This window comes from Hydractinia symbiolongicarpus, chromosome 1 (genome assembly GCF_029227915.1).
Source record: "Hydractinia symbiolongicarpus strain clone_291-10 chromosome 1, HSymV2.1, whole genome shotgun sequence".
NCBI classification, from domain to species: domain Eukaryota; kingdom Metazoa; phylum Cnidaria; class Hydrozoa; order Anthoathecata; family Hydractiniidae; genus Hydractinia; species Hydractinia symbiolongicarpus.
The window spans coordinates 22555571-22582226 of NC_079875.1; the positions used below are offsets into that span (position 1 = coordinate 22555571).

The following is a 26656-nucleotide window of genomic DNA, read 5'->3' on the forward strand; positions in this document are numbered from 1 at the left end:
TTTACATTTTTTTAGAACTGTTAACTACCCTTTATATACATTTACAAAGAAAAAGCACCAAATAATTTTAGTTGTGGTCACACGAACTGCGTTTTACTAGTATCTCTATTACGCAGTCCATTATTCTTGTCTTCTACTAACACCGAAGGTAAAATCATTTGACTGTCTGTTTCATCAATGTTTGAGTCAGTTATTTGACTGTCTGCTTTTTTTTGTTGCATATGTTCAGCGTTAATGAGCAGACTGCCTGGCACAACAAACTTTTGAAAAACTCTAAAATCAAAAAGATTATAGTATAAAATATTTGCAGAGCTAATATTTTGTTGAAAACCTAAATTGACATGCAAATTATTGACAAATTGATGTCAGCTATATTTTTGTTTTTAATCAGTTAAGGGTTCAGATTATGAGTTTTAAGGTATGCAAGTTAAATATATTATTTACCTATCATACAAAAGATCTATCCCATTGGAATATTCAGTATAATCCCTTTCTGTAAATTCCTAAACAAAAATTAAAAATAATTTCAATTAAGAGAATACTTATTTTAAGAAGTTATTGCAAGAGCATTATAATTTTCACTGTTCATGGCCTAGCGCATACCTTGGCACCATATCGTGCATGCTCATAGAGAAACGTAACAGCCTCACATAATTCTTCTTTCTCCTCAAATGGTGAATATGGCGGCTTCTGAAGGCTGATTAAATGCTCCCGGACAGTTTGAGATGGTTTTCTTGCCAGACTGATATTAACTCGACATAAAAGTTCATCTAGGACAGGTAAAACCTCATGAAAGACAGGAAAAAAACTTCATTAGAGACAGGGTTTTCCATGATATATTATTTATCATACATGACTAGTTAATAAACATTTTTTTTACCTAAACAACTCATTAAATCAAAAGCTTTTCTTCGAAACTTGTAACTGCTATCATCTAAAAATTAATTAATTTTTAAACACAAAGGAGAAACACGATGATGCTAAAAATTTTTACTATAGCAACAGCTATGTGAATTGCACTAATTCTACTACTCAATCTTAAACTTACAAATTTATTTACCTCTTTCATCAACGAATGAACTGTATATTGGTTCATGTTGACCCTGATCACTTAACAATTTTGGTTCAAGGCGCATCTCAGAGATCCTATTAAAAGTTTCTTCAATCTCTTTTCGAAGATCCTTAAACATTAATTATTATTACAAGCTAGCTCGCCCATTAGCATTTCATCACAAAAGCATAAAATACTCAAACTGGGATATACAAAAGTAAGAATCAATCATGTACCTTTGGTGCACTATGACCTGCTTGATCCACAGGTCCCTTTCTTGATATTAAAAATAACCTCAGAATTTGACGCTTTGCCCAAAACACAACGAACACAACTCCCTAAAGAGTAAAATCAATATCTTTATACTTGTATACGTTTGTCTGTCCTGCAGAATAGTAACCGCAGTAGTGAATGCAGTAAATAAAGGATGTGCGAACCCATGGATTTATCTACGGGCCAATGAATAGTAAATTTAAATACAACAAAATATGTTTAACAATTCATTCAAAGTTATATAAATTCAGTGCCACACCCAAACATTGTTAAGAAATGTTGTTGAGAAACTTGTGCATCTTTAGCCAATCTACAGGGAGTTACACCTAAATTCCCTCTGGTACTGCAAGCCCAGCCATGGTAAAAACATCATACAATGGTAAAATATTAACTTGCCCATCCTCCCTTTAAAGAAAAAACATTGGGTGTTTGACACGTCTGTGATAAGAGTTGAATATATTTTTAAAGTTTTTACCATGCCAAAGAATATTATTGCAACTAACAATCTTCCCTGTGCCAAGAATTCAAATAAATGTCTATCTTCTCCACTTAGGGCTGATGATGACATGTTTAATTATTTTCCTAAAAATAAAATTATAAAATTATAATAAAGTCAACTTTGTTTTTCTTGAAAAAACTCTTAATTTTATCTGATGTTTAGAACCCCAAGCTTGCCATAGCATACATGACAGAGTTAATATTTAAAGAAAATTATTACTGGTTTCCTGCTTTGATATAGACAATCCTTTTTTATAAACAAGATTCAAAGAAAAATATAAACTTTTGTTGGCAGTTACGCGCTTGTAAACCTTTTTCAAAATATTTTTGAAGTTTTGATGCTGCCTTTATTAAGTATGATTTTTCTTTGCTCACAATATGTATTTAAGATGTTTTTATATAGGCTAGGTTGTGAATAATAATTTAATACTATTGTCTGTGTCCTATATGTATGCGACTAAGATGAAAACATGCAAAAAGTTTTTAAACTATGTGTGCTTAATCATGCAAACACGAATAAGACTTTTTTTTTCTTTTGTAATGTGTGCTTAAACATGCTAACATCTCCAGCCCTTGCTATTTAGCAAAAAGTAAACAAAAAATTGCCCAGGTAAATCAAACTCAACAACTCTCGACAAAAATTTTTTTTTACTGAGTCATTTTCTAGCATTTTTAATGCAGGTCAAAAGGCCTTACTAGAAGGAAAAATGATGTCATGTGGTTGTTCGCATGCCCATAACTACAATTTGCGTGTCATTGCATTTCTTATGTTATAAGTATATGAGGATGTTTAATCTTGTGAACTTTACACAAGAGTGTCTGAACTAGTGACTCTCTCATGCGTAATTCCCATGTCTTTGATATTCAAAGTAATGTTTAATTGAAAATGAAGAGAGTTAATTACTTATATATTGCCAAACTGACGTTAACATCTTTTTATTATCTCATTTACTTAAATTTTGACTTAAATTTTGATGTCCTAAAAATGAATTCTTGATTAAGAGTTCATTTTTAGGACATCAAAATTTAAGTCATAGGAATTCTTTTCCAATGTTGCACAAATTGTCAAAAAAAGTACCTCAGCAAAAAAAATGGCTGATTGCCAAGGTAATTGTGAGGGTTGGATCTCCTCCAACGTGTACTTCTTTGATAATAATATACTGTATAACATTTTAATGAACAACATGTTGAAAAGAAGAAGGCTAAAACTAATAAGAAAATAATAAAAAAGAAAATGGCCGACAGAACTTTGTATATTTTTTATATTATTTCTTTTTTTTTGTTATGCTGTATTCTAATTTTTACTATTTCTTTTGCCAACATATGATAGAGAGAAAGAGAATCAACAGGTGTCCTCTCAATACTGCTATCAACATGTGTCCTCTCAACAGCTCACTTGCCTGGAAACTTTACACAACTTAACACTAAACATATTTTTGATGGTGTCTTTAAACTTTAAAAGCTATACAGAAGTACGCCTATATACAGTCAGGGAAATCCTCTTAATTAAGCTGTACACTTAATTTGGATGTCAGCTTAATTAGGATGTATATGTTCTGACCCAACTATGGACGCCGGCTTTAAACGTAGGACTGACCCCCCTTTAGACAGGCCGGCCCGTCAAAAGACGGGTCAGTGCGTTCACAATCAGGATGGCCCATCTATTGACGAGCCAGTCTAAATTTGGACAAATGTATGCGAAACGTCTAAGTTGGTACAGGCCCAACTATTGACGAAGGAATCTCTTGCTTTTAAAAGTCGTGTCATCAGATGGGACAAACTTAACTGTACACAAAGGTCTCTTGCAATTTTAGAAAATGTGTCATAAGATGGGACAGGCCTAACTATTAACAAACAATTCCCATGCCTTTAAAAGACTGTCATAAGATGGGACAGGCCCAACTATTGACAAACAATTCCCATGCTTTTAGAAGACTGTGTCATAGGATGGGACAGGCCCATCTATTGACAAAGGACACTTGTGTTTTTAAAAATCGTAGTAAAAAAAGGACAGATCCAACTTTTGACACTTTTTTAGAAACACCCACAACATGGGTCAGTTTGAAGACTTCCAGACTAAAGTTAAGCCTTGTATCATGGAAAACACACTGTTTCCAATTTTAAAAAAATTGAAGACAGGTCTGACAAATGCAGTGTCTATAGGAGAGGACAAAAGAAAACAAAAAATATACAGAGAAAAATAAATCATGAATTCTCTAAATATAATCTACCGTATTTTCCGGTATATAACCCGCACATCGTATAACCCGCAGCTCAGCTTTTTTGGGAGTTTTAAACTAGATGCTACCAGATAGCCGCACCTTTGTATAACCCGCATAAAATTTCAATCAATGTGTTTTACTTACCCACACCTTTGCATAACCCGCACAGTTAAGAAAAAAATTCAGCGTATATTTACTTTCCCTAATCATTTTATAAACATGTGCGTGTGTTCTGTTTTTTTTTTTCATGCTGGAGACAAGTGGGGAAGTTTAAACTTGTGAACCGAAGGTAGCGAAGATAAAAAAAGAAAATTACAGTACAGTCTGAATGTACTCTACCGCGGATGCGAAACTCGCATGAATAGTTACACAAAACAACAACATAGTGATAGCTTTTGTATTTTTAAGAAAATAATTGACAAACAATGACCCCACGCGATTGATTGTTTAATCACAATAGGTTGCAAGATCAATTTTAGCGTTCTATTTTGCGCGAACACTTTTGAAATTTTTAATTGCAGTAATTAAATATAAAAGTTAGATCGTATTTTTAAAGTTTAAAAACGTAAAGCGGTGATAGAAATGTTTTTTAAGATCGCATTTTTTAGATCACATTTTAAAAGTTTAAGTACGAAAAACCGCGATAGAAATGTTTTTTAAAATCAAATTTTAAAAGTTTATAAACGTATAGCAGCAATAAAATTGCTTTTTAAGATCACATTTTAAAAGTTTATAAATGAAAAGCGGCGAAAGAAATGTTTGTTAAGATCACATTTTAAAAGTTTATAAACTAAAAACGGTGACAGAAAAGATTTTTTAGATCGCATTTTAAAAGTTTATAAACGAAAAGCGGCGATAGAAAAGATTTTTTAGATCGCGTTTTAAAAGTTTAAGAAAGAAGAACGGCGATAGAAATGTTTTTTAGATTGCATTTTAAAAGTTTAAAAACGAAAAGCAGCGATAGAAATGTTTTTATTTGTTTCAATAAAAAAGTATGTGGAAGGATTTATTTTATGCTGTTTGTTAAAAAGGAAATGTTTTCATTGAGAAATGTAGATATTGTATTTATTTCAGAATATACACTATTTGTTTTAGAAAAATAAAATGTAGTTGTATTCTTTTAATAAAAAAACACACAAGTCATTTAATAGTTGTGAACAATGCTTCTCACAGGAATTAATAATTAAGTTGTGAAATCGTGTCAATTAAATCTAAAAATGATACCTGCTATATTGCTCTATTACCAGAAGCAAATCATTTCAACGTGCTCAATTTGATTGCAAAGATATAAATAGATTAGAATTACATTCAACACAAAAAAAAATAAGTTCCAGAATTGTGTTTCAGAGAGAGCTCTTACTATGAGCACTGGCAAGCAATAAAAGTTAAGGCAATCTCACTGTGTGAAAAAAAATAATTCACATAGTTGAAGTAAGATTGCGTAGATATACAGTATCGCCTGAATGTAATGTTACATGTGCACGATAGTTATCACCTTTACATGAGCTTTCAGTAGCGTCATAACTTTTGTTTTTATTATATATCCATTGTTAAATACATGATCTATTTTTGCATGTCAAAAACAATAGAGTTCGTGTCCCACATATAAAATTTAACGATCCCATGAAATTTTCGTGTGGCTTATTGTTTTTTATAATTACCGCAGTTGCCAAAGGATTAACCCAAAAAAATGTTTAAAAAGTTAATTACCCTTCGTGTCTCTATTGTTTCAGCACACGAACATCTTTTATTGACACATGAATTCATTTGTTAATGTATCTCCGATTTTGTAAACGCATAAGCAAATGTTATTGTTCTGCACACAAAGGAAATGTTATATGTTTTGTCTATACATGCATCGAGTTATAAAGACTTAAAATTTTAAGAACGAAGAACAGCAATAGAAAAGCTTCGTTAGATCGCATTTTAAAAGTTTAAGAACGATGAACAGCAATAGAAAAGCTTCGTTAGATCGCATTTTAAAAATTTAAGAACGAAAAGTTTTCTATATATATATATATATATATATGTATATATAGCTATATATATATTATTTTCTGAAGTTTGTAACCAAATAAAATATTGAATAAATATTGAATAATAATAATAATAATAATATCTAACTGAATAAATCCAATATTTATGTACATATAAACATCTCAAATACATTAGTTTTTTCGTAGCACCCCGGCACTCTGCTAAATTTGAAGTTTTAAAAATGTCTGCTTAAATAGGCTGTATCACTTGACATGACATCCTAACTAGGATGCAGTACAGCTTGAATAGATACAGCTTGAAATATAATGCCTTTTTTATAATGTAGTGGTCAAACTGACGATAAAAGAGCTGCAACAGTGATTCTGCTAAAATTTACATTTTTCGAGAAATCAGGGAAAAACTTTTTCTACCTCCTAATTTAGATGTATGTCACCTAATTAAGCTGTATGATACAGCGTATGTAGAAGATCTCCAAATTAAGCTATAAAGCTTAATTAAGAGGATTTCCCTGACTGATATAGTTAGGCCAGGCCAGCAATATGCGTCCTAAACAGAGCAAAATAGCTATAGGTCAGATATAACATTTTAAGACACTTAAAAATTTCTTAAAGCCAACCAGCTACTGGCTAGTAGGAAAGTATCCATAATGATTAATTTCATGCAGGAGGACATTCTTTTTGTTGACATATCACGCTCCCGCTCCCTTCTTTCGATTTGTACCTTTTCGTCTGCGATGAAGAGCACTTTAAATATGCTCGTAATTTAAGGAACGTAGCAATCCAAAATTGATAATTTTGGTATGTTCTGCGATTTCCCAACTCTCTGTTTTCTGATTTGTTTTGGTCGTAAAATATTTATGCCACAAATCATTTATCAATCAACACTCAAAAACATTTGCTGGGCTGTCCATGTTTGCTGGTAAAGACTGTTGAAAAAAATTGGATTAATCATGGTTTACTTTTTCTCTGTATCACGTAAAGAAAACGTGGAAGATTATTTTGATATTGGACAGGAGGTTGGAAGGTAAAAATTATTCTGCAAAAAGAGTTTTCAATTCCAAAAACCCTTATTAACAATTTTTTTTGCAGCTGTTTGATTATTTGTTAAGCTAGTCAAGTTAGTTAACTGGCTATAGCCCCTAAAAAGTTAAATCATGTTGTCAGTTGTTGTGAGTTTTAGCTATAGCTAGCTTAACTAGATTTCAGACTAGCCTAGAGGAGTCTGAAATGGAACGTCTTACACAATGTCTCAAATGCTAGCTGATAATAATTATACATTGTTTGTGAGGTTTTGTAGCTATATATGTATAGTTGTAGATTAAAAAATAGTCTAAATGTTTTTAGCGAGTGAGTAAAGACTTGTGTGTTTGTAGAGCAGCATTATTAAAAGACAGACAGATGTGTCATGTTAGCTTATAGCTGCTAGTGGAGTAATCAGAAGAAGAGTTAGTAGGTATGTACCAACGATTATTATTGAGAGGTACACAAGAAAAAGGACATGTTTTAATTGGCTTAAATGTTAAATAGAGGATTCCCCCAGCTTAAAACTCCTTCTCAATTTTAAAAAATCTTCTTAAAATGTCTCAAATATATTCCACCTGTCATATATGGGTAAAGCAATAATTTATTCTTCACTCAAATCTGAAGTCTACTTGGTTTCTTTGAAACAAGTATAAAAAATTCCTCAAATCCCTTCACATGGGACTCTATAAAATTATTGGCAGCCTTGTTTAAGTGTTTTGTGTTTAAGTTAATCTTTTTTAAAGAAGGTCCCAGGGACATTCAAACACATATATAAATAATGAAGATAATAGTTTACCATAACATACTGTCATATATGTTTAGGGGTGCAACATCTGTAGTAAAAATTGTAACACAAAAAGGAACAAAGGACAGGTTTGCAATGAAGCAAATGAAGAAAAACGTAAGCTCTTTTGCATATTCACGATGGTTAGATTAAATATTTGTCCATAAATTATATTTGACCTTGTCATTATCTATGTAAATATAGCTGTTGACATTTTAATGAATGAAAGTTTACATTGTTTCACTATTCTTATATTATTTTTTTCTAGGTTGATAAAAAAATTATACGTACGGAAATAGGAATACTTCTTAGGTTACGACATCCCAATATTGTGAGTTATTGTAAAAACATATTTAGTTTTTGTATAGGTATAGAGACAGCATACATTGGATAATGGTTAAATATTACAGGGATTTTCCCAGCATGTTTAACATTTCAAATTAATGGCTTGTGCAAGCCTGATAGATTGTTTGTTTACTCTGTAAGCAGCCAATGTTGATGGCTTTTGATAACAAAATTATAATAACATTTTTTTTTAAAAAAAACTTAACATAATATGTGTATATACCCCATTAAAATTTATGCAACTACATTTTTATCCCATATGTAAAAAAGCATTTTGTTCAAATAAATGAAAAAATAAATAATTAAGAATAAATAAATTTCTGAAAAGGTATATAGTAAGCATGTCATGTCATTAAACCTGCTAGATTCATGTTATTGTATTTATTTTTTAAATTTTCAGAAAAAATATTATACTGTTTTTAGATTAGGCTAAAGGAGATTTTTGAGTCAGAAACACATTTATTTCTTGTGCTAGAGCTTGTCACAGGTGGTGAACTATTTGACAGGTATGTATTGAAAATATGTATATTCAATCTTTATCTAAGATAAATTGTCATGGTAGATCATTAATCAATTTATTATACAAAATGTCTGCAACGCCCAAAGTGGATAAGCTATTTACAATTTTCCTTTATGACTTTATAAAACATCATGTTGTATATTACCTTGACATCAATGTGTTACAAAAGATTAGTGAAGCCAGTACATAACACTTTTAATAAGTTTGAGGCCAAATAACATGAAAGCAGGCTGAAGGCTTTTTTCCCTGAGTAGATTTTATAGGCGCTTATTGAATAGTCTATATATTAAAACACCAAATATAAATATAAAACTCTTTCTATATTGTGAGCCAAAAATGGTATTTCCCAACAATTCTAAGGTTACTAGTTCTAAAGGTTACTTTCAACCACAGCAATTGGCCATTTTGGTTTCATAAGTTCTTTTATGGGTTTAGCCAAAAATTTACAATGCAAACTCATCTGAAAAAGATATAAATTGTGCCAATAAATTATTTTAAAATCCTTTAGTATATCTCATTAATAATAATCTTGATATGTATGTATATTTGACCCACAGGCTTTAATTATGTGTGTTGCATGTCTTACTGTACTTGATTTGATATTGTTTATTGACACACCTGATAGTATGGATGGAAAATTGCGCACACAGTCAATAAGCACATGCAGCTACCATCAATGGAAAAGCAGTTTATTGGTGTGTTAGGGAAAACGTCTAAAAAGATGCTTTTAAGGAGTGCAAAAATTGGAACTGTGTAAAGTGGTCTTGGAAAAACATTGTTTTTACATCATCTATTAGATTGTTGCACAGCCTAACGTCTTATGCTAAAAAAAAATACTATGTTAAGCTTACATAAAATTCTATCTCAATGGCTAATATATGCAGTGCCCATATGAGAAAGGTTTTATTATGGGCCACCGGCTCTTAGGCGATTGCTAAAAATTTCTTTTTACAGAATTTTTTTGTCATTTTTTTTTCTCCTTCCAGAATTGTGGAGAAAGGTTTTTATAGTGAACAAGATGCAGCACTCTGTGTGAAGCAACTCTGTGAAGCTGTAGGGGTAAGGATTATTTCTAACACTAAGGTTTAGCTTAATTTAATAGCTTTTTCTTTATTCAATTTTTTATCTTGAGTAATCCTTCAGATTGTTAAAACATAGTGGTTCACACTTTTTTTAGTATCTCCATGACAATGATATCGTACATCGTGATTTGAAGGTAAGTTCATACCGAATTTCCAAGGATGAAATTCCTTAATCCACAAAAGCCTACCTAAAATCATATTTTTTCTTATGAAACACAGTGATAGTTTATCAAAAAGACAACAAAACATGTTTTTAATGGAAAATATAAATTAATACGCTATTAATGTATATTTTCCATTGTTTCTAATACCCCTATTTTTTACTCAGTTATTATCAATTGTTTTGTTTTAACAGAGAACTCGTAATAATCTTTTGAAACAGCTTTAAATAGAAAATTATCTTCTTCAAATTCTGTTACAGCCCCTTTTTTCTTTCAGCCAGAAAACTTGTTATATGCTAATGAAAGCAAAGATTCTCCACTAAAACTAGCAGATTTCGGATTGTCGAAAATGTTAACAACGAGTTCTACAATGCAGACAGTGTGCGGTACACCTGGATATTGTGGTGGGTAAAGTGAATTACTCCAACTGCAACCGGACAATTGCACAAGTTGGTTTAAGCCATTGTTTTTTTTTACGTAACTATTGTAAACATTCCTTTACAGCACCGGAAGTTCTTCTGGGTAAAGAGTATGGACCAGCTGTTGATATGTGGGCAGTGGGTGTTATTGCTTATATAATGTAAGTTTTTATTTGGCTCAAGATATTTGTTCTGCTTTAAACATATGAAATAAGCGCAACAATTGCAGTTGCTTATCTAACAAATAACAAAGAAACTTTTTATATAGATTACTAAAATTTTGGTGTATTTTATTTTTATATTTTTTTAAAAAGAATAGTATTATTACTTTATTTTGGAGATTTGAAAAAAAAAATTGTTGAAAGTGTTTTCTCTAGACAAACTTTAAGGCAGGCTGTAGTTGATTTTTTATTGGTTGTTGTAGGTTGTGTGGTTTTGAACCATTCTATGACGATCGTGGTGATCAAGCCATGTTCCAGAAAATTTTAAAATGTGATTTTGAATTTGTGTCGCCTTGGTGGGACGAGGTGTCCTTAAATGCAAAGGTAAATTGAAATTGATTTTACTTTGCTTTGTAAGATTTTGTTTGTTTTTTTCGTCAAACTTTTTTTGTTACTTATTTCACGATCTACTTTGAGAAGATAATTGCACATGAAAAATTACTAGAGGTTATTTCATTACTATTTTTAGGACTTAGTCAGCAAGCTAATTGTTGCAGATCCTAAAAAGAGATTGACAGCCAAGCAAGCCCTAGAACACCCTTGGGTTCAGGTATGATATTTTTGTACCACTCTGTTAGATTTACGTGTTCGGCCATCTTTTCTTTTCAATTCTTATTATAACATTGTCGACGTAAAAGATCTATATGTAAAACAAGCTTTTATTTAGAGGGCAAAATATAAAAAAGTAGGGTTTCTTTCGAGCTATATATTCATTGTTACCTGTTCTCGATTTATATGCTCTGCTGTGAACACACGACTGTAAGCCCCTCTCTCTAATAAGCCCACCTCCGTCCAGTAAGCCCCCTCCTTCCAAGAAGCCCCACCATTAAAACCATTTCTGACAAATATGGCCATTGCTATTTAAATAAACAACTATGTGCGTTCACCTGAGCTCAGTTTAATATTTGTTTAGAGAAAAAGTTATAACGCTCACACATTTCTACCAAAAACTTTCCTAGCTACTGTTTTTCAATCATTTCGTCCATATATCAAGTTTAGATTTTAGACGTGTTAAGAGAAGTTTCCCGGTTTTGGATATTTTGCGTTGAATTTTCCTCACAGCATAGCAAATATAATCAATACGTTATTTTTGTGATATTAAAATTTTTATGTATGAAGGCTTACGTTTCAAATTAATCAAGCCTCACCTCCCAAAAAGCTTCCACCCTCAAAATTATCTGGCAAATAAGCCACCAGGAGCTTAATCGAGCATTCAACATAGTGACGAATGAAAATAATAATAAAGTGAGTTTGTTACAATGGAGAACTGGAAACCTAGAGACAAATAAAAGAAAAACATTTTTATCTCAAATCTCGGAAAATTCTTAGCAACCACACGCCTAAAGTGTTATCCATCTTCTTCTAGGGAAAAGGTGCTAACATCAAGCATATGGAGAAGACGCAGACGAAATTAAAGGAATTTAATGCGAAGCGAAAGATTAAAGCTGGCGCGCATGTGGTTATCGCAGCTACTGACTTGTTGAGGAAGATCAAGTTAAATAAATAAAGTAAACATTCAAAAATGACATGTAAATTATTGCAAAACATATGAAGTTGTATTTAAAGAGGATCATGGGTTTTTATTCATGTTAAAGACTCTTTTCACATTCTTTTTTACGTCGATTTATTTGAGCAGAAGTTAAAAAAGGCTGAATTTTGAAGACGTTTGTGTACTTTACATCTCTATAATAATAGCCGTCGTCTGTCTGTTTGCCTGTCTATTACGGAAATACAAAATGCGATGTATAAAAGACTGGCGTCCCCGTGGATTTATCGACGGGTTGACGACTAGTAGCATAAAAAAGTTATCTTTGGGGGTAGTCATTGTATATAATACACCATTTTACAAAGTTACACATGAAAATATGATTTAATTGTAATAATATATAGAAGTTATTGTGGTTATTTTTGCTGGATTATGTAAACATCTTTTCTTTAACTTTTTAGAAAAGTTTTCTTCTACTTTAACTTTTTATTCATTTATTCATTTTATTTAAATTTTATATTTCTACCACACAACTTCGTTCCCAGGGCATCTTGTATCTTTTAAAAAGATACAATATACCATGGGATCGAGGTTGTCTACCACAGAAGCATTTAGTGATTTTGCACTCACAAAACACGTTGTATTCTATTTTATATATAAATACAGGCGAAGTTGTGAATATTGTTTTCTCTCTAAGAGGCCAAAAGTAACCTCGATGTCAAAGCCTGTAGCTTTTTTGGATGTGAGAGTGAAACTCGAACGAGAATTTGGCACAACAGATCTAAAATTCGCCAGTCCTGCATGTCAAAAAGACGGTTCCGCCAGAATATTATAAGCGTAGGAGGAAGAGGTTGCCTATGGACTGAAAGGCTGATTGGGCCAATCTCTTATCTTTTAAAGTTTACGATTACGTTAAGTATCTCTTATGCTAAACTTTTCTTAGCCTAGTTAACTGGCTTTCTTAGACAATATCAAATTCAGGTTCTCTGAAATGAGATTTTTTTGACCTTAACTATTTCTTGGTGCTAAGAAAATTTTTTATATATATAAAACTATATTATCTATATAATAATACGCTTGTGTGAGTAACCATGTAAGTCCACGACACGCAAAGTACGGGTCACTTTCTTACGAGGTGGCATTACGCTAAAATTTACCAAGTTAAAAAAAGCGCAAATCAGGGGGTTACTATTTAAACTTTTAATTCTTTTTTTTTCGTTATTTTAAAAAGCAAAACTCATTTTTATTTTATTAACACTAAATTTTTATTGTTCAATATTTTAAATGTTTCTATTTGTTTGTTTTTTGTTTTACAAGCCCCCGTTGGTCGTTATAGATTTTCCATTTTTGTGTTCTGGAACAGAGGTTGCTTCCCTTTATAGAAATTCTATCGGATTCGAAAATGCAATTCGAATCTGAAATGCAAAAAACAAAAATTTTGTGTTGTTGTCGAACGAAGGTGTTAGTTAGAAATATTTCTAACGTACAATGATTTAACATCACAAAGAGAACTGATTGGAAATGTTTCAGGCAATTGTATGCATCTTCAATTCGTTCTCTTTGGGCAAAAAACTGATTGGGGTTTTATTAGGAAAACGCTAGCAAGCTATCTACTGAAAGAAAAACAGGTGCGTTTTTAGATTATTTAGTAGAGAAATGAACTTGTGTGTATAACGAGTTTCTAGCCTTTTCTTTCAGAGCTAAATTTTCCTTAAATACTAAGTTTGTTGTTGTGTCTTGAGTCGGAAACTATTTTCTTTAAGCACTGATTTTGTAAGTACATACTCTGAAAATGGGTCAGAAGTTTAGAATATCCTAAAAATATGTCTAAGCTTAATAGTTTCTTTTAAATATGAACATTTGTATAACGCACAAAATTTATTAAAAGTTTACTTTTTTTATTGTATATGAAACGGACTGAACTGTTTTTTGTCCAAGCAATGGGTCGCTACATGTAGTAGAATTGCCATTAGCTAGCTATAGTAACTTATAGCATCCATTTTATTAAGGCATTATATGTTTTCAGGCCATAGTCATGTTAAGAACATATTGAGAAAAATGAGGATGGTATTTGCCAAAGAAGTTCAGAACATCAAGACTGAAACTAAAACACACTATTCTTACAAAAACAGCGTGTATATCCTAGAAAAGAATTTACATAAACTGTAAAAAGTAATCTTGCCGTTGTAACTGTTTTTAAGACTGTGTGATTCAGTGTTGATGTCGTTATAAAAAACCTAAACCTAAAACCTAAACTTAAATCAATGTTTACATCTGTTACGTTGTGATCGTTTAAAACTTATTCAATTCTTAAATTCATCGAAAACGCTGCATTGTTATCTTCTTTGATTTTATGCGTGATTTTCTTAACCACTAGTCGATAAGGCCCGTGGAAAAATCCACTTAGTCAGAAGGACAATGGAAAATAGGTTGTTTTAGATGTTTTTTGATGACGTCAGCAGTGCAGATACAAACAAAAATTGGTAAAGTTTAGTTTATTCGTTGCCTGTAATGTGTAGATGTTAAAACGCTGATCAAAATAATGTGTAGGATCATATGTTTTCGACAAACGTCTAAGGAGATATAAGGTTTAAAAATTTTGCTGACGTCAGCAATGGCCCGTCAAAACCCAAAAATTTTTATTTAGAAATTTTTATACCTGTTGCCTTCATCGTATAGATCTTGAAACGCTGATCAAGAAAATGTATAGGATCATGTAATTTTGACAAACGGTTGCAGAGATATTAGGGTTTGAAGGTTTTTTGATGACGTTATCAACTCGTGCATTCCGAAACGGATTTGGGGACTAAGGTTTGGGAAATTTTCCCAAATTAGTCCCAAATGGTCCCTAGTTACCCACGCGGTGAAAAATCATTGACGTCACCACCTCGTTTCCAAGTTATTTAGCCTCAAAGTTTTAGGTGCGCTGTAATGGCTTCAGTACTTTAGTATAGGATATTAACGTTAAAGTAGTGCTATTGACGTCGCGCCATAACGTCTGAAAATTTAACATTTTAGACATAAGTTTTTCGGCAACATCAAAGGAAAATGACGATATCCACTTTGCCTGTTACAAACAGACACAGTCTCTGTATTGTTATAAGAGATAAGTTTGGGTCTGTTCTTTTAATATTTTGAAGTGAAATATTTCCGTAGATATACAACATACAAAATGATTCAAGTTTTTATATTTCTCTTTTATGTGTTTTCAAATATAAATTTCTTATATTTGTAGTATAACTTTGGAAGGTTTGCGGTTTGCAATAGACTAAACAGCTGATTTTTTAATACGTTTGGGTTAGGGTTCTGATTTTTTTGGACATTTTCCATTTTTATTTCATAATTTTTTTTATTATTTTTTGTTGCACATGCTTATATTTTTAGACGTTTTGTTTCAGCTTTTATAAACATAGAACAAGAAGCCTTAAGGCTTGAAGATTTCCGCCTTGTCAAGAGAAACTTTCCGCAGAGCAAAACGTTCGATGGTCGACCCAAGGCTGAGATTTCTAATTTAAAAACAGGATAAATGATTGAATAATTGCGCAAAACTATGTGACTTAACCGCTTTTTGAGGCTTTTTGACTATTCCATTTCTTGAGTAGTTTTAGTTGTAAAAAAATGATTTGAGTCTGGGGTTTTGAGTCTAATGTTCATGTTCCTTTAACATTGTTCTTATATAAAAAAAGGCGTTAAAGTAACCTGATCTGAAAAGAATTAAATATGGGCGACAAATAACACAATTTATATATACTTCGATTTAATTACATCTGAATAAATAACAAAAATATACAGATTTACACATAGTTCTAAAAAAGTTTAAAAAATTGGGATCTACCTAGAAAGTTCTAAAAATTTTATGATACAAATTCTGTAAAATCATAGAAGAACCATAGACGTCTAGTTTCCCTTAAAAATAATGTTAAGTAAATACTATTAACCAAAATAAGACTAAAATAAATTATATAAATATATATTAGTTTTAGTGATTTATTTTTCACAAATTAATGTTTGCAGTTTACTCTGTCAACATTTTTTTGGAAATGCTGATAATGGCTGTGTTAGATTATGGCTGACCTAAAAAAGAAAGAAAAATATTAAAAAAACATATATGAAGAACTCAAAATAATCTTAGCACATTAATGTGATATTGTTCTGTGCCCTAATATATTTAAAGATGACAGGTATAAATGCAAGATAAAATAACATTTTTCACCACTTTATGAAGTTTTGATAAAAAAAATCAGGTGATACTGTGAAACACTAAATATTTGTGATGTCTGTCTTTCCAAAAAGAATACCTGCGTGCTCAAAGACAAATTTTGCAAGTTTTATAAGTATTTAATTTTTTTTGAAAGTTCCTAAACCTGCCTAAAAGCATCCCTAAAATGTTATATTCAACAGTGACCAAGAATACCATATTTACTCTAGTCTATTATTACTTCACCACTGGATTAGTGTTTTAACCTACAAATAAAGGTGGGTTAAGCAGGATTCCTATAATGCAGCATATATACGCTGGATATGCGGCCTTATTTTTGGGTAAAAAACCTGAGTGTAGTATCGTTTTTACCAAAACTTAGCAAGTTTTTAACAAAGTTAGGAAATATGAAGCATAAGAAGTATAAACACCTACCTCAAATCTTTTCCAGGCTATAAGCAATGCCTTTATAACTTTTTTTTTCAATTTCAATATGCATTCAAAATTGTTGTAAGAGCCTAAACTTACCAAGGGTACAAATTATTTGCACAATAAATTTTCCTGAAACTTATTTTTGTGGGTGAGTTGTACACAAAAATGCTTCAATTTGCAGAATACATGCGAAATGTGCAGTATTAATTTTCGGGTGCCTAAAGTTCAGTTATTTTAGCAGGGGCAAAATCAGTATTTTTAACATAGTATTCAGAAGTTAGGGCATTTACAAATGAACAACATAGAAATCAATAACTTAGATCCTAAAGAAATCAAAGTATGAGGAAATAAAAAATTTTGTAATTGATGCGGCTAGCTGAAATGGAAAATTTTGAAGAATAATTTCTTAGAACCAATGTTTGACTGATTTCTAAAATTTCTGTGGAACATTTTTGCAGATTTGGCCCAAAGTTCTGCAAAAAAAATTTCTACATTTTTCCACAGATAGTGTATGCTAATTTGTAGTTTCAAACATATCAAGAGGAACGGTAACCGATTGTTTTTGGCAAGAAACTTTGGTCTGTGGGACCTGAAACTCAAAGAACTTCGAGACAAAGCATCACAGGAGAAATCAGGTTCCGACAATCTGAGATCCTATTGGCTAAAAAATCAAATAACGCATTTCTATTGGCTTTTAAGAAATTAAACAATTTCCAGACCCAGGGTAACATACTTTATTCTGGACATCGCGCGTCCAGGCTATAGGTGGTCCCTATTTCTCTATCTTCCAAAGCGATTTTAAAGATTCCGCCTTACGCGGCGGAAATCAATAACGCAGATTGCGAGCAACCTCGATCCCAGTGCTTTTTTGTTTTCCGTCGCCGCTATGCGTGGCGGAATCTTTAAACTCGCACAAAATAGTGCTTTGAATAGAGTGTTTTTTTTCTTAAACAGCAAGCAACAAAAAACCTTAATCCTGCCTTGTGTAGTTCTTCCATGACAGCTCCTGTTCTTATGGGAAAAAGGGGGCTAAAAATAACTTCCAAATGACATTTTGTGGGACTAATTCTATCAGATAAAAAGATATATATTCGCACAGGATTTTTTTAATATTTTTTTGCAGAAATTTGTTGAAACGTGACAAAAGTTTATTGTTGCTTGCACTGAGCAGTCGGTGAACTGATAATTAACCTGTAACAATATATAGTTAGCCGATGCAGGATATTTAGATGCTACGCCTAGTATAATTAGCTGTTAAAAGCTTCTTTGTGTTCTTTACAGCTAACTGCGTCTTTTCCATGTTTTTCCTTGAAATCAGAATAGTTTTGTTGTTTAATAATATAGACGACATATGTACTGCTAGCTACAGTAAAATTATGTCTTTTTGCACAATCGTTTCTTGTTCTTTTTCTTGGTTTTAATTGAAGCACAATTTTATGTTGATCTATATAAATATAGATGGCTATGGGGAGATCGATAACAGAGGAAAGTGAAAATTTAAGTAAAAAGATATTATATTGTATAAGTAGCTGTATAAGCGGCTAATTATACTGTACGCACCGTATATATAATTATTCTGCATAGATAAATAGAATGTCTGTATATTTATATGGCTAGCCTTACAAATCCTGTCTATTATTTCCAGGAAAGGTCATAGCTTGGATAGGGAGTCCTAGTCCAGGGCTATGGTAGCATTCACTTACCAATATTGAATTGCCGCCAAGGGGAATCGAACCCTGTTCTCCCGCACAAAGTGCCAGAGTTATAACCACCAAGCTATGGCGCCATTAAAAACGGCTAACTATTCTGTTACTGGCTATTATCAGTTCTCCTTGTGCCTAATTTGCTTGAAAATCTTTCTTGAGATCAACCCAAAGTATCACAAAATATTTTTCTAAGATTTCTTAGAAATGACTTGATTTTTAAAAATCTCACGAAATATACCTGTTCATCACATCGCATGGATTTGTATCTTTGTATTAAATTCCCTTTTTTAAATCAAAGAGGCAAAGAGAGGTTAAAAAAGAGACAATATTTAAACAACCTGGTTTTAATGCAGTTATGGTAAAATTGTATTCATGTTTCTTATTTTTAAAACGTACTTTCTTTTTCTGGTCAGCTGTTATCAAACCATTCACCACCAGCATTTTCAGAAAATTTTCAACAAGAGAGTAAATTTTGAAGGCCTTAAATACTGAAATGCTAATATGTATGTATTTATTGCTGAATTAATAAACAATGAACTACTTCATCATTCAAATTGAGCTCGTTCAGAAGTTATTATATTCGAATATATTCGAAGTTTTTACATAGCAAGATTTTTGTATTCTGGAATTTCCAAAATTTCCCTGATCACTTTTAAAAATATCCAGTTAAAGTTTTAACTGTTATTTTAGAATACTTCATATAGCTATGTAAAATTTTTATTTTTTATTTATTGAGTTGTATTTTAACATTGCAGGTTAGTTACAAAAATAGTTGAGAATCGTGATACTCGTGATTTGTTTACCCCATAATTCTCCGTTTTCAAGGTCTATTTTAAATTTCAATATCTTTCAGGCTAATAAGGGAATCTTAAAGCTGCAGGGCTTCTTGTTCTCTTTTTGCCATCCCGTTATAAAAGAGACAAAGATCCCGGGGTCGAGGTTGAAATGTGAGTTTTGAAAATTTAAATTACTGAGTTCTATGTTTTTATTTGGCATCCCTCAAAAGGACTCAATGAGAGATTCAGTGGATTTTTCCACGGGAATTCGGCTAGTCTCTTTAATTGCGCCCCGCCGAAGGGGCGCACATTTAGTGGACCGCGGGTATATAGTGTTTGTTGCGCCCCGCCGAAGGGGCGCACATTTAGTGGACCGCGGGTATATAGTGTTTGTTGCGCCCCGCCGAAGGGGCGCACATTTAGTGGACCGCGGGTATATAGTGTTTGTTGCGCCCCGCCGAAGGGGCGCACATTTAGTGGACCGCGGGTATATAGTGTTTGTTTTATGTATGGGAGAAGTTTTTTTCTTACTCTCAACTTCGCGGGGGAACTTCGGCTCGAACATCCAACCTAGGTTTGATATAACACAACCTGTGTGTTTGGTACCATCAAGACAAAAATAACACTGATCGAGCAAAACTTATCTTGTCTCGGTTTCTTTGTTGTCTCTGAAGATTTAACTGCCATAAAAAATATTAATCGAGATTCTTTTGTTATGTTAATTTTATTTCATAAAATCTCAATCGATCTAATACTGGATTCTTACAACCCAACCGGCTCCACTACACAAAGCTAGTGGAGCCCGGACCTCCTTCCTCTTTCAACTTCTTCGCGATCGAGATTGGAGCTCCGGTTATATCAATATTTGTTTACAAGTTATTATCAAGTTATTTAACCGCAATCATTAAAATATTTGTTATATATTTTATTATACCATTATCATTATGGAATCAACATCTTATGCTGCAAGTATTTCTGTCGACCAAGAAGGTGACAGTGATACTTCAAGAACTTCTGTGGTTGACGATACCATAGCATACGACACGCCACATGGCAAGAGAAAGGCTGCTGATCAGCTTGAGAGCGATCAGTATAAGCGCTTTAAAATCACTAGGGAAGAGGATATCCACAAGTGGTCTCTTCCTAATGATTTAGCCTCTTATGCAAACGATGCATCCGAGGAATTCATCCCAGAGAAAGAACTAAAGGAGCAAGTGCTGTTGGAGGCTCCCCGACCAGTGAACTTGGATCCGATAAAGGTTTTGGACGAGGCTTTATCCAACAATCTAAAAAAGGATCATCCACAAAGCCTCGAAATGGATCGAGTGCTCAAAAAAGTTCAGGAAAAGGTGGGTGATATAATGGGCCCACTATCCAAAGTTTGGATGATGGTGGAGCAGGTACGAACTGCTGGAGATGAGGAAAATCTTCCCCCTCCTGAAGAAGTAGCTTCAGCGGTAGAAAAAACAGTAACAATGGTGGGTCAATGTATCAACATTTTAACGTATGAGCGTCGAAAGAACATCTTATCCGCTACAGCAAACCTTTCAGCTGCACAAGCATCAACAACATTAAAAGAGAAAGCCTCGCTGCTACAACTTCATGATGATGAACTGTTTGGGAAGAAATACCGCGAACACATGGCTGATTTAAACAAGACAATTAAGCAAGATGTTATGGTTACAGCCGAGAAAATTTCAACCAGCAATAGAAGGTGGCCAAAGAAGCAGCCCTTTCTTGGTGGCCCCTCCCATTCAAAAAAGAACGGTGGGGGGCATTCCAGCTACAAACCAAGGCAACCATATTATAAAGGTATCTACTTTTCTACAACTAGAAAAGGATCCTTTTCTCAACAATCAAAAGTTGCAACCACTTCCACAAATCGAAAATTGGGTGAACTTGGAGGATCTTACTCAAGTTCACCCTGCCATAAAAAATCTGTTCTCAGGGTGGCAGATCCCAATTGTACCCTTAGCAGGACGCCTAAAACATTTTCTTCCTGCTTGGAAAAAGTTAACACAGGACAAAGATATCCTGTCAGTCATACAAGGGTTCAAAATACCCCTTATTTCGAAGCCAACACAGGCAATAATACCTCATTCTCCTGTTCGAAATCTAATAGACAAAAAGTTAATAGATGGGGAAGTGGCAGACATGTTGAGAAAAGGAGCCATTTCGAAAGTAGCTCCCACAGAGGGGCAGTTTCTAAGCAATCTGTTTTTAGTAAAAAAGAAAGATGGAGGAAATCGACCAGTAATAAACCTCAAGCATTTAAACAAATTTGTTCCTTACGAACACTTCAAAATGGAGGGTTTGCACTCACTGAAATTCCTATTAAACAAAGGCGATTGGATGTGCAAGTTGGATCTGAAAGATGCCTATTTCAGTGTTCCACTGCACAATTTCTCCAGAAAATTTGTGAGGTTCGAGTGGTCAGGCAACCTATACGAATTCCTCTGTCTTTGTTTTGGCTTGGCTCCAGCTCCACGGATTTTTACGAAGTTATTGAAAATTCCCATGGCAGTCCTTCGTCGTTTAATGATAAGAATTGTAATTTACTTAGACGACATGTTAATTTTGGGACGGTCCAGAGAGGAGGTCCTTATGGCACGAGACACATTGATTTTTCTGTTACAAAATCTGGGCTTTTTAATAAATTTGAAAAAGTCTGTCTTGGAGCCAACCCAGAAAATAGAGTTCTTGGGAATGTCTGTGGATTCAGTAACCATGTCTCTTTATCTAACAAGGGAGAAAGTTACCAAAATACAGACGCAGTGCTTGAGTTTGTACAAGACAAGAAAAGCCACTATTCTGGAGCTAACTCAATTAATAGGGGTTCTGTCTTCCACCATACAAGCAGTTCTTCCGGCTCGTCTAGAGTTTCGTTTTCTACAACAGCAACAAATTCAAAGTCTAAAAGTATCGAAATCTTATGCCACCCTAGTGCATTTAAAAAGGGAATCTCTGGAAGAACTTCTATGGTGGGTGAACAATCTAAAATTGTACAATGGGCGTTCCCTTATGCAACCTCAAGCACAAAGTTTGTTACAGACAGATGCTTCCCTAAAAGGTTGGGGAGCAGTTTGTCAAGAGACCAGGACAGGAGGCATGTGGTCCCAGACGGAACAGATTCTTCATATAAATGTTTTGGAATTGCTTGCAATCAAATTAGCACTTCTGTCTTTTCACAAAATGAAACAATTTGCATCAGTTCACATTCAGACAGACAACATGACAGCTTTGTCTTACCTTCTCAAAATGGGAGGAACAAAAAATTTAACTATGATAAAAATAGCCAAGGAAATTTGGGCTTTCCTATTACTCCACAAGATCACGATTACTGCAGAGTACCTCCCAGGTTGTCTAAATATCAAGGCGGACTGGGAGTCTCGACATACCCAGGACTCAGCAGAATGGAAGCTTTGTCCTGTGGTTTTCAAAACAATTTGTCAGAGAATAGGATATCCCAAATTGGATCTGTTTGCCTCCCGTCTATCACATCAACTTCCAATGTATTATTCTTGGAAGCTGGACCCTCACAGTCTGGGTACAGATGCATTTCACCAAAAGTGGAATCAAAAGTGTCTTTATGCATTTCCTCCTTTTGCTCTGATCCACAGAGTTCTAAAAAAAGTAGAAGAGGAACAGGTTCATTTTCTGATTTTGATCACACCAACATGGCAGTCACAAACATGGTATCCCGAAGTGTTACGTCTGTCAGTGAGAAATCCCTTTCTTCTTCCTATGCAGAGAAATCTTTTACAAAATCCAAAAATGGAAAACCACCCCATGGTAGTGACAGGGGCTCTACGGTTAGCTGCTTGGATAGTTTCAGGGGAAAACTCCTTGAGGAAGGAATTTCACCAGAGGCTTCCAATCTTATCATTGCTTCCAGAAGAAAGGGTACTAATGCAAATTATTCATCGTCCTGGAATAAGTGGGCTAGCTGGTGTGGTCAAAAACAGGTTGATCCATTTCAATGCCCTATAAATTTTGTAATAAATTATTTAGGGGAGTTATTCAAAAAGGGTTATGAATATAGAACTATTTGTTCCCATAGATCAGCCATTTCAGCCTTTCACGATAAGATTCAAGGAAGGCCTATAGGAGAACACCCTAAAGTTATTTCTCTTATATCAGGTGTTTTTAATGAAAAGCCTCCTCAACCAAAGCACACTTTTATTTGGGATGTTCAGGTGGTCATAGATTACATTAAACAAAAATTTAAAGATAACAGACAAATATCTATAAGATCTTTGTCTTTAAAACTTACAATGCTGTTAGCTTTAACTTCAGCTTCTAGGGTGTTGGGTATTCATAATCTGGATATAAAATTTATGACTAAGACTAATGATCAATATACGTTTACTTTTAATAAACTCCATAAGTCGTGGAGACAAGGACAACCAAATCCATCTATTGTTTTTGTCAGTTATCCAGAAGATGAAGACCTTTGTGTGTTTAATGCATTGACCGTTTATTTAGAACGCACCAGTGAATGGAGGAATGCAAGTGGTGCTTCACAGTTATTAATTAGTACTATTAGTCCTCATAAGGGTGTGGTCAGCTCTACAATAGCTGGCTGGATTAAAACCGTGCTAAAGGAGGCAGGGATTGATACTACTAAGTTTTCTGCCCATTCTACCAGATCAGCTTCAACATCAAAAGCAGAACTATCAGGACTCTCTGTAAAGGATATTCTAGAGAGAGGGTCATGGTCTAAGGAATCCACATGGCAACGTTTTTATAGAAAGGAAATTTGTTCTAATGCCAAATACAAAAACTTTCAGAATTCTGTTTTTAAGAGGGGCCAAAACGCTACGAACTGAGGAAGGAGGTCCGGGCTCCACTAGCTTTGTGTAGTGGAGCCGGTTGGGTTGTAAGAATCCAGTATTAGATCGATTGAGATTTTATGAAATAAAATTGAAGAATTACGTAAGGGCGCGAAGCGCCCGCAATGTAATTCGGATTTTATGAATAAAATCGAAAGAAGATCTAATACTGCCCACCCACCCACGCCTTAACATAAATGGTTTCATGTTTCATTTTAGATACACGTAACAACAATTTTCATAACTACAATCCCAACTACAAGGCTCGACGTGCAACACATTGGCGTAGATAAATAATGGACGCGTCACTTTATGTATATAGTTTAGAGTCATTTTGTGAATATTTTCTACAACCTTAATAGGTTATGGTTGTTTTTTGTTTTGTTTTAACCCGTTATTCCTACATAAAGTCTGTGAGCAAATGTTCAAATCAATAGGAACTAGCGCTACCTATGTTTGTACATGTAAAGACATTTGTTTTAAATTTCACGGTCACACGGCCGTTTGCTGCATGCGGAAACTGCGTGTGTTCTGCGTTGCAACGCATTGAGCTTCCATGTAGATCGCCGATTAGGTTGTAAGAATCCAGTATTAGATCTTCTTTCGATTTTATTCATAAAATCCGAATTACATTGCGGGCGCTTCGCGCCCTTACGTAATTCTTCAATTTAAAGCTTTGTAATATTGTCTCGTTTAATATGCTTAAATGTCACTGCAGCCCACGTGAATTTATCTTCAAGAAAAGGTTTGTTTTTCTTTGTCCAAGTTGTTTCGAAACTTGTTAACAGTAAGTAGAAGGATTACTTATATTTTATATGAAATTAAACTCAGAACGGTTTATGGCGTTGATCCAAAGGCCGCAATTTATAAATGCATCACAATTTAAAGTCAATCAAGAACAGAACATTCCCTGTATGGCCATGACTAAAACTGCTTGCATTTTGTTGGTCTTCCCTTGCCGATGGTCTGGCTTGTCGTAATAGCTTTAATGATGTAGCTAGGGAGCTAAATACTTATTTTTAAATTCTTGCATTTTATAAGTTAATAGTCGTAAAACTACTCTCACTTGTACTACAGCTATCAAACTAGAACTGCACAAAATAGTGCTTTCATTAGAGTCCCTTTTTTCAGAAGCAACAAAAAACTTTTATCCTGCCCTGTGTAATTTTATCAACGAGGGTGCTGATAAGCCACATACACCGTAAAAAGTATAGGCGTTTTGGGTGAGTAAAATAACTTCTAAAGGAACCTTTGTGAGGCTGCTATCATGTATTCTTGCGGTCAGAATGTTCTCCTTCGTTGCTATCCGATGGAGAACAAAGTGGACTTTTCACGGTCAAACCTTCAAAGTAGCAACCTTACTTAAACAGAATTTACAAGTAAAACGTCGTTAAAATGTCGCAAAATGGCAAAAATTAAGCAGTATCTAAAACATATTAAAGATTTGACTAAAAAAAAAGAATTCCTTGAAAAATCCAGTATTGTATATATGAAGATTTCACCACAAAAACATTAATTACGGCATTTGTACCCCATTTCATAATGGCTGCCCGTGATTGGTTGACACGAATCCGACCGCAAGAATATATATAAAAAGATATTTGTTGAATCATGAAAAAATATTGTTGTTCATTGCACGGAACAGTCAAGTTGAACTGATAAATTAACCAATAACATAACATAGTTAGCCCTTGCAGTACAACTAGACGCTACCCACAGTATGTTACAGGTTTCTTTGTTTTCTTCCCTTTTTCATGTTTTTTCTTGAAATTATAAATGATGTTGATTTATCAAATCTGACAAATTTATTAATTGAGTGTCTACCCTTTTTTGTATCAATTTGTTGAATTCAATTCGAAAACAATGACCAATCAATTTCCTCGATAATAAACAATCAAATTTGTAAAATTCAATAAATCGATTTCAACAAAATAAGTCCTGTATTGTCCACAGGTTTGAAAATCTTGTATCGCCTGCTTAATATTATACTTGTTTAACAATGATATCAAAGCCAGCTTGACTAAATTTATATATATATTTTTATTTATATAGTATACCTTTTGTGTATCACGTGGCATTGATTTGTATCTTTTTAATAAATTCTAACTTTAAATCAGATAAGTAGACAATAATTAAACAACCTAGTATTAATTCAGTTCTGGTAAAATTGTATTCTTCTTTCTCAATTTTAAATATACTTTCTTTTTCAGATCATTTGTTATCAAACCATGCACCATCAGCAGTTTCGAAAAATCTTCAACGAGAGAAATGTTTAAGGATTTTATTGGTAACTTAACAGAGTAATAATTCATTGAAATTGAAATTGTTCAGAAGTTATTATATATATTTCGAATCGTGAAGTTCATACATAGCAATCCTGCATCCTGGAATTTTCGAGATCAGTTATAAAAAAATCCAGTTAAAGTTTTAACTATTGTTTTAGAATATATACTATATATATGTAAAAAAAAAATTATTTTTTATTTATCAAGTTGTATTTTACGTTAATTACAATAATAATTGAGAATTAGGATACTTATGATGTGTTTATATACCCCATTGTTCTCCGTTTTAAAGTCTACTTCAAATTTCAGAATCTTTTAGGCTAATGACGGAAATCTTCAAGTCGC

General features: G+C 33.3%; 3 protein-coding genes across 3 annotated transcripts; 2 read left to right on the plus strand and 1 right to left on the minus strand.

Annotated features, from left to right (window-relative positions):
- Positions 1–24857, minus strand: LOC130646731 (protein C1orf43 homolog). Its single transcript, XM_057452543.1, has 8 exons — positions 24848–24857; positions 1800–1907; positions 1288–1389; positions 1061–1181; positions 881–934; positions 604–770; positions 445–503; positions 1–273 (listed from the first exon to the last, which is right to left on the minus strand). The coding sequence occupies exons 2-8, from the start codon at positions 1890–1892 to the stop codon at positions 78–80; spliced, it is 792 nt and encodes a 263-aa protein (XP_057308526.1). The 5' UTR covers positions 1893–1907; positions 24848–24857; the 3' UTR covers positions 1–77.
- LOC130646715 (calcium/calmodulin-dependent protein kinase type IV-like) lies at positions 6863–12761 on the plus strand. The gene is made up of 11 exons (XM_057452542.1): positions 6863–7065; positions 7887–7965; positions 8117–8179; positions 8617–8699; positions 9700–9772; positions 9891–9929; positions 10234–10360; positions 10461–10536; positions 10800–10920; positions 11066–11146; positions 11963–12761. Exons 1-11 carry the CDS (start codon positions 6992–6994, stop codon positions 12101–12103), a joined length of 957 nt encoding a protein of 318 aa, XP_057308525.1. The 5' UTR covers positions 6863–6991; the 3' UTR covers positions 12104–12761.
- Positions 19986–26561, plus strand: LOC130646667 (uncharacterized). The gene is made up of 2 exons (XM_057452539.1): positions 19986–24070; positions 24601–26561. The coding sequence occupies exon 1, from the start codon at positions 20139–20141 to the stop codon at positions 24021–24023; it is 3885 nt and encodes a 1294-aa protein (XP_057308522.1). The 5' UTR covers positions 19986–20138; the 3' UTR covers positions 24024–24070; positions 24601–26561.
- The last annotated feature ends 95 nt before the right edge of the window (positions 26562–26656 follow it).